The sequence below is a fragment of the Plectrocnemia conspersa genome, unplaced genomic scaffold (assembly GCF_051122295.1).
Source record: "Plectrocnemia conspersa isolate PC_06_02 unplaced genomic scaffold, ASM5112229v1 ptg000004l, whole genome shotgun sequence".
Classification (NCBI taxonomy): domain Eukaryota; kingdom Metazoa; phylum Arthropoda; class Insecta; order Trichoptera; family Polycentropodidae; genus Plectrocnemia; species Plectrocnemia conspersa.
Genome location: NW_028277168.1, coordinates 14,006,057 through 14,015,328, shown reverse-complemented (window position 1 = coordinate 14,015,328; position 9,272 = coordinate 14,006,057). Strand labels below are relative to the sequence as shown.

The window sequence follows — 9,272 nt, the reverse complement described above, 5'->3', positions numbered from 1 at the left end:
TTAATTTTTTTTATTACTTGCCTTTTTATTGTTAAAATGATAAAATAAATAGTGTTTCCGTGGCTTCTATCATAGCAAGATAAAATTGGTAAAATAAAAAAAAACTGGGCGAAAGGAAAATGTTCCATGAAAAACGAACCAACAACTACATATTTTGTTAAGGTAATAATTAAGTACTATGATTGATATGTAAAAAAGTGGTACTCATAATCAATGTCTATATTTTAGATATGTTCAAATTGTAGTCAAAAAACATTAGATCTGAAAAAAACTTGCAAAAAATATCAAGGTGAGTTATGCATTAGCCGATTTAATTACTAAAAATCAAATCCGAGTACTGAGAGTGAACTAGTTAGAGAATGTATTGTAAACATAATAGGCATATTTATGAGTTAACACATCAAACAATTGTTATTCATTGAAAAATTTTGGAATCTCAGTATACTTTTAAGTTTTATTTCATAGCTATGGATAAAACTACTTTCTATGGATATGGCTCGATTTTCCATAGTTATTCAAGATATTGACAACGAATTAAACCTCTGGGTGACGAAATCTGATATAGTGGCTTTTGTTACTTTGGCAAGAATTGTTGAATTCGAATCAGCAATTAAGAAAATTATTTTTAATAGGCTGCATGGTATTTGACATATGGTATGGCCATATATATATAATTTTTTTCGAAGAAGTGTTTTTTTATTATTATGTAATATACACTGTGTTTAGATAGTGATTTTAAAAGCTTCGGTAACTGAAGAGTTTATATTAATGAATAACTGGATTTCCTAGTTCTAATGAAGGATACGACTGGCTGTTGTTCAGAAAGAAGAAATGAATTATCAACTAGTAGATTACGATGAAAAAAATATTGATATTACTAATCAAACAAAAAATTGTGTGTAATGATTTGTGTATTATTATGAACGTTGTGTGCAATGGCTTATGCAATATTATGGACGTTGTCATTAATACAATACATTTCATAAGATCAAATTTTCAAGAGTTTCTGAATACTTTGAAAACTAGCTGTGGAGACATTGCGAATTTGAACTGCAGCTAGGTGGTATGTTACATCATGGTAAAATGCTTAAATGTTTTATGGACTTAAATATGTATTTAATAAAACTTCATAAGTTTTATTTAATATGTTAAATCAGATAGGTAACTTAATAGAAATATTTATTTTAGTGTATTTTTTCGACTTTTATAAGTTGGATATGCCTAAAGTAAAATATGTTTATGAGCAATTTTGTTCACATTTTAAGCAAATAGTAAAATTATAACTATGTATTCATATTAAAATGTTACTTCCAAAAGCCAAAGTTATTTTTTTGTTGCTAATATGGGGTTCATTGTAGGCATAAATAAATATTAAATTCTATAAGCTGCCATTGATAAAATATTTGTTGGGGGATAGGCCCTAAATATTCAAAAGGTTAGATCGTCTCTATACATATTCTAATTAATTGATTCCATATTGAAGATTAAAAAACCTTTCATATTACTATATGTTATATGTTGTATATTCTACTGTCTATTCCTATTTTTATTTCTGTCAAATAATTATAATGTATGGTTTAAAAATACATATTTTAATTAATTGGTCAATATTAATTTTTCAATAAATTGAAAAAGAAAAAATAAGTACGATCAGTGGGGGTTTTCCTTATTGAAACACAATACAACATGTGTCAACTACGTTTAATTGATACGCATCGTATAGTGCCGCCATAGATGAGTCATCAGTTGATTCACAGACTCAACCGTTGACGTATCCACCGGCATATCCTTTTTATTGTGTTATGTTTAAGTGGGATTAAGTCGAAACTTAGTCCCTTGCAAGAGAAATTTTCGGTCAGGAATTAGATTCCATGCTAAAGAATGAAAGACATATTATGTCCTATATAGTACAGCAAGTGAGTTGTGCTTGCGATTATCAAGGTATACTAGTGGCATCTAGTGGCGGTTGAGTGCAACAGAAAAAGGATTATTAAAATTTAAAAACCTATTAAATTATTTTTAATTTAAAATATAACCATTTATTTTAATAGCAATAATTTTAATTATTTATAATACATTAAAAAAATATATAATCGAGAGAATTTTTTTGTATTATATATATAAATATAATTTTATAGAATTCGAGAATATTTTCATTATTACTAAAATTTAAAAATATAAATAATATTTATAATAATTAAAAAAATGTTTACGTATGAAATTAGTAGTAACCATTTTTTAACCACAAAAGCTATTTAGTAATAAGAAAGAGACCATAGTCTTGGAACTCGACAATTTATATCAGTGCTTCACAACCAAGGAAAACTGAGAGCGGTATTATAAAACAATACAGGTGATAAAACTAATTATATATTTTTTGCTACTTTAAAGCAGTGGCCTCTAATTCATTAAGCATGGTAGTTAATTTATTTGGCTAACTATATTATTTATTAAAAAAAACGGCCAGAAGATCGAATCCATCGAACTGTGAAAATAACAAAACATTAAAACACACAAAGATAACTAATGTTCAATACCTAAATATAACTTAATAATTTTATTATGTTTAAAAAACATAAATCTTTATAAAATTAAATATGTACTTTGATTAATATACATGTTGTAGGAATAATTAGATTTGATTAATACGTCGTTGTAGGAATAACTTACAATCATCTAAACCAGTGATTCCCAAAGTGGTCTATATCGACCCCCAGGGGTCTATGATAATCTGCAAGGGGTCTACGTCAGCGAAAACAATTTTGGGGGTCCATGAAATAAAAATGGGGGGTCCACTGAAGTGGATCTCAACAACCACTGATAGTACCTATCTACTTACATTATAATCTTATAAAATAAAGACATATACATTATTTATAAAAGTACCTATGAAGTAAAAAATGTATTATATATGTTTATAAAATTGTGTAAGTTGTAGGATGTAGGCATTCGCTTTGTGGTCGCAATACACTTTGAACTTGTAAAAACCTGCACATAATGATATACCAGTATCATCTTGTTACAAGCATACGCGCAGTAAAAATTCTTGTCAATTTTTGTCTCAGAGCTTCGCGAACTTGCACTGACCTGTTCAATTCATCACTCTATAACCGTAATTCTCAATGTGGTCTATATCGATCCCTAGGGGTCGACGACGACCTGTAAGGGGTCCATGTCAGTGAAAAATAAAATTGAGGATCCATGAGATGTAAATGTGGGTGACTTTATTTTTGGCTTTCAATGAATGGAATAATCCACATACACAGATAGTAGAAATCTTTCCAAGTGAGTAGCACGATACCAGTTGTCAAAAACACATTTGAAGTTGATGAATTTGCAAAAAATCAATATCAAGCAAGCAGGGGGTCTACCCAAAACCGAAAAACATGGCAAGTAGTCTATGAGACAAAAAAGTTTAGGGACCTCTGATCTAAACGAACATATACACAAAGCATAGCTGCAGGCAACTCCAGAACTCAGTGATCATACATACAGAGAAAAATGTCTGATTATAAAAAAAAGAAAACTTCCTAAACAATGGCAGATTATAAGAGTTCCAAGAGACAAACAAAAACTAAATCAAGCCATGAAACAAATCAAAATAACCCTTAAGGAATTAACAAATTCTTCCATAGAAAAATATTATCTGCTAGAAAAATAATAGATTACTCGCCAAAGAAACCCCAAATACAACACACACTAATCAAAAATAGTGAGAGTAATTGGGCAAGAAGTGATAAAAAACCTTAATTTTTGCTAAATATCTGGAAACTGTTTTTAAACCACATTCTCTGGACTGGAACCGATTGAAACCGAAAAAGAAGTACACGAATATCACGAAACACTTTTCCAACTTAGCTCACAAATATTATTCTTCAGAGTTCAAGGAATAAAAACAGCGATAATGAAGAATCTAAACTTAAGAAAGCACCAAGATGTGACGTAATTACAAGAAAATGATTGAAGAAATTGCCAGAAAAAGGCATGAAATTCAATACATTTATATTTAATGCCATATTAACAGTAGCATATTTCCCTGATCAATGGAAGGTTGCAGAAATTATAATGATTTCAAAATCAGCAAAGGATATCTACAAACCAAAGTCCTACGGGTCAATTAGACTGCACCCGATCTCATCAATAGTATTCGAAAAAAAATCTTCAAGGATTGAAACCAATACTGAAGCAAAAAAACCTCATCCCCAATCACCAGGGAGGATTACTCAAAGATTGAACAGGTGAACAGAGTTTGTAACAAAATATCTAAGAATCCGGAAAAAAACGATATTGCTCTGCAGCATTTTTGGACATTACATAGGTTTTTGATAAGGTTTGGCATTAGGGTTTATTATACAAAATAAAAATGAACCTGCCTCATAATTCTTCATGGTACTCAAATCATACAGCAACAATAGATATTTTTTCGTAAAGCATGGCGAAGAAAGAAGTTTGAAGTTTAACCACATTGCTTCTGTTCAATACATTAATCCGGCAGGACATTGTAAATCGATCTATAATAAATTATAGTTACAGCTAGCTCGTAGAAATAAGAAATTATTTTATGGTGTGCCTATAAAGTTCATCAATCTTCTCTAAATTTTTAACTGGGAAGTTGAAAAGAGTTGCCTAAGAAGACTTTAGACCCCACCGAGACCTTCATAACCACAGGATTCATCAAAGACATGGAAAATACTCGAGAACTGCCGATTCTTAGCACAAACATGAGATTTTATGGTATAGATTTTATTGTTGAAGAAGAAAACTAAGGGTAAAACCATTATTCTTTGTATGTGTTAACGGTTGGACATATATGTTTTTGCATTTTAAACGATCTGTTAAAAAAGCAGCGGTGATTCATTGTGAAATGTAGCCTCCAAATTTAATTCGCCTTCTAGAGCAGATACACTTTTTTGTGCTTTAACGGATGTCCCTGCAATTATTCGGCGGCGATCGAGCGTGATGGTTTTCATTAACGGCCACGGTTGACCAAATACCACACTAGAGACAGAAAAACGAGTCATTCGCACCATTTTTATTTTGTGGGCCACACCGGTCGACGTCGTCGCCTGAACTTTCGATTAGTTGCACACCTGACCTCCAACCAGATAAGAAGAACGATCGCGATTATCCACGGCTAACCGCCACAATAGACTTTTTCGATTATCGCCGAATTTTTGCAACCGCTCCGCCATTATGCGTCAAGATGAAGTGTGAATCCTACCATTGTCGAGTTAACACCCCGTGAAATTACTCTCTGTGTCCGGATTCTATATATACTTCTCTGACATTCGGATAAAACATTATTACGTCTCGCGCCGGCGAAGTTAAACAGTCTCGAGTGCTCAGTTTTTAATTTAAAATTTTCGACATGGTTCAAAAAGACGCAGCAATGCGCAAGACAGTGCTAATTCTAGTGTGTGCTTTGTTCTGCCATAGAGCGAGCCCTTCGACGATTGGAGATCAAAGTCAAAGTCAATATGCTAAAGACGTCTCGAACAACTTGAACGGTCAGTCGTTCAGTCAAGAGAATCACAACGCCGAAAAAGTCAGCGACAATCAAAACTCAGTATCAGAAAACAAGAACAATCAATTCGTCGGTGCTAAAGATTCAGGACACTATGTGAATCAAGATGTTAATAAAAAGATCTTTGACGATAATAAGTTCTTGAGTGGACAGCATTATAATCAAGACGCAGGTGAAAAGGTTTCGGGCGTAGCTCAAAAGAAAGGGCATAAGAAAGGACATCATAATACTGGATTCAGGAACTCTTACCACAAAGATGAATCTTCTAATAACAGTAGCTATTTTGATGATTACAACGATGAAGCTGACCAGTCTCGCATTCAGAACGGAAGGGGTAGATATGGAAACGAAGCAGAAAAACGATATGATACTAGAAAAGAAGATGGCGTAAGACACTTGCAAGATAATTCTAAAAGAGGCAATTATGATAGACAAGCTGGTACTGATGCTAGGAATGAAAATCATAGAGACGTCGATAGGAAGTATTATCAAGGCGATCGGAGAGATTTGACTCAAAATCAGAGAGGGCAAAGCTACGGCGGACGAGATAGAGAATTCGCTCACGCAGAAGCTGCTCCTCATTATCACGGCGGTTATTATGAGAGACCCCTCAATTACGCACAGAGACTCTATCCCGAACCGAGAAGGAATTTTTACGATCGGCCGCCTCTGGTTTCCGAAGATTTGAGAAGACCGGACGATTTCCACAGACAGACGATAACCATTTACGAAGATCCTAGATACGCGAATCCTTACAGTCAAGATGTTCAGAGAGATAATTCAGAGTTTGTACACTTGGACGTTCGACCCGGCAGCCAAAGGTTTCAACGGTACGATAATTATTACGAGCCGAGGGACTGGGGAGTTAATCGCAGGAGTGAAATAAACCCTTTAGTATTTAATTACAACCGATATTGAACTTGTATGTATTTTATATGATGTACAGGGTGGGCACAATAATCGATTTATTTGCAAAAAATTATCTCCTTTATTAATAGCTATTGATATTATAAAAATCACATAGTAATTTCTGCTTCGTTAAGTTTACTTTTAATTTAAAATAATATTTTCTTTACAGTTTATCAAGTCACAGATGATAAAAATGATGTTACTGGAAATCTAGACGAAGTGAATAATGGTGATTATGATCAAAGCTAAACAAATATTAATGAAAAAAATATACTATAATTATGCTTATTTTTTCATGTTGACCAATTACACTTGAAGCACAATACAACATAAAATTCAGGAAAGATGCTTGATGAATAATATTTTTACAATGTATTTATGTAATGTTCATAATGTATAATATCATTGAGTCATTAAAAATGTAAATAGGGCACACAAGTGCTATTTTAGTTTTTCAGGGAGACGAGTCTAAATATAAAACAACATTAATTTGTTTATATTGAAGCAACCTCTAAAGAAAATGCTATTCTGTCCCTAAAAATAATAATTTAATAATATTTTAAATGTATATCGGGAATTGATACAATCTATAACTATTTTCTTAATACATTTACAGTTGTCTCCCTTTAAAACTGGGTGATCAATATTTCAATAGAACTAATACTATGTGCCGTTAAGAATTAATATGAGACATGTTACATTTACATAATATGAAAAAAAATGAAAAATCTAATATTGTAAAATATTATGTTTTTAAGAAAATATTTTATGTTAAATATTAGCTTTAATTTAATGAAACATCATAAAATAATATTCTAAAATATTTTTTTTATTTTTGATTCTGGGCATTATTTAATAATAACTCAAAGTTTATATAATGTTTATTGCCATAAATTTCTAATTGAAATGAAATAAAACAATACAGTTTTACCTCATAAAGAGATCTGTGTCCATATTTTTGTGTCCATATATATATGTATCGTAAAATATTCTTTATCATGCAAATTTAATCATTATTATTGGTTACACTATTGAAAATAAAATAGCATATTTTTCATACCTTGTTTTTGTGCTTAATTTTGTTAATGACAAAATGATTTGTGTATCATTATTAATTTAAGGAGATAATGTTTTTTGATTATCATGTATCTATATAATATAATATATCTAATGCTGAATTTTATACTTAACATGTATTGAATATAAGTGAGTCATCTTTTACCGTTATCTTTTTTGTGCGCATTTTTTACATTGCGAAATTTTGAATCGTATTTTGTAATACATATCGAATCGATTTGTTCCATTGTACATAGAAAAATAAAATAAAAATATAGCGTTCGATAGTTCAATAGAATAAGGGTCAGTGGAAAATGCTCGAGCGTTGTTCCGTAACACATTTTGTAAACTTTCATGACTAAGCGTTAATGTCACACTTTTAAACTAAATATATAATAAAATATTCGATGCTCTTGAAATAGTTTCATTTATATAATATTACTAAGTTGTTTATGTATGGAAATTACTATAAACGATGCTCGATTATAGTAAGTTTGGAAAAGTTTCAGACTGTGTTGTCATACGTGTTTCGTCTGGTCTTAATAAGGACCGTGCGAGGTGATGTCCTGTGCGGTATGCAAATGTACCGCAGTGAAATTTGCTCGAGCAATTAAAGCCAATGTGTAATTTATGCAAACGAATTTGTGATTCGCTTCGTTACAAATTTAAACTTTGACTCGGGAATATTTTATTGTCTGCGAATATGGTGGCTCTTGGTGAAGTTGTCGCGGAGCGAAAATCTCATAGATGAAGTTGTAAGTATTGTATATATGTACATATAATCAATTTATTTATATAATATTTATTAAACATAAATAATATTAAATCAGGGAATTTAGTATTTTAAAAAAAATAATTTTGGAGCACTAGTAATTTAGTTAGACACTTATCTTGATTTTACTCTATTGTTATAATATGATACAATGCTACTTCATAACAAAATAGCACAATGCGCGAGAATAAACGGAGGATATTCGGAATGAAAGATATAAGGCTATACAAATGTTTGCTAAATTTCATTTCCGCTAAACGTGGAAAAACAGTGTCGTGAATTTACGTTCATGATATAAAAAATAATAGAAGGCCATCTATTATCGCTGTTGAATTTATTAAAAAAAATGTTTTGACAGGCGTTTAATGACCGATGAAGTATCCAAATATGATTATTTTAATATTTATAATAAAATATATACATACATTAAATATTATTAATTTTTAAGCACACGTTTTAGAAAGGACAATATAAATAAACTTAAAATATACAAGTGAATATATAATAAATGTGATTATATTTAAACAAATGATTTAATTTGATATTTAAAAGATAATCCGGTCTTTTTTTATATTTAATCTTACATATAAAAGCTTCTATTTTTATCTTTTTTGCAAACCTTAATTTATACAGTGTCATTAACGTGCAAATTATGAACGAACAATGTCCAATAGTAGGGATTCCAATCCCGGGATCCCGAATCCCAGGATCCCGGGATCCCGAACGATTTTCAATACCCGATGAGTCCCGGGATTATAAAACATAATCCCGAATTTTTCGGATTGGTTGATTATCAAGCACAACCGAATTATTATTGACAACATCGTTATATTTCGTGTACAAACTTGCGCGAGTTGCACGTATCATCTGTGAATCTTTGAGGCTGTGAGTCTGAACGGGCTTTTTCAGCAGCAGGCTGCTTAAGAACAAAAATCAGATCAAGGCTAAATGATAAAACACTTGATGCTTTGATGTTACTTCGTGAGTTTTATTCAAAATAATGTTTTCAAT

At 31.2% G+C, this 9,272-nt stretch overlaps 1 protein-coding gene across 3 annotated transcripts; it reads left to right on the top strand.

The window, feature by feature from the left end:
* Positions 1-5,112: 5,112 nt before the first annotated feature.
* Positions 5,113-7,889, top strand: LOC148235993 (uncharacterized). 3 transcript variants are annotated; one of them, XM_088184329.1, is made up of 3 exons: positions 5,113-6,354; positions 6,603-6,662; positions 6,752-7,889. In XM_088184329.1, the coding sequence occupies exons 1-2, from the start codon at positions 5,369-5,371 to the stop codon at positions 6,619-6,621; spliced, it is 1,005 nt and encodes a 334-aa protein (XP_088040455.1). In that variant the 5' UTR covers positions 5,113-5,368; the 3' UTR covers positions 6,622-6,662; positions 6,752-7,889. The 3 variants fall into 3 exon arrangements, 2 of the variants coding, with proteins under 2 accessions (XP_088040455.1, XP_088040454.1); XR_015809319.1 differs by having other exon boundaries at positions 5,113-6,662; XM_088184328.1 differs by having other exon boundaries at positions 6,603-7,889.
* Positions 7,890-9,272: the final 1,383 nt, after the last annotated feature.

What these genes read in the sequence shown, in the direction of transcription:
- LOC148235993 (XM_088184329.1), top strand. Translation starts at nt 5,369, where the DNA reads ATGGTTCAAAAAGACGCAGCAATGCGCAAGACAGTGCTAATTCTAGTG.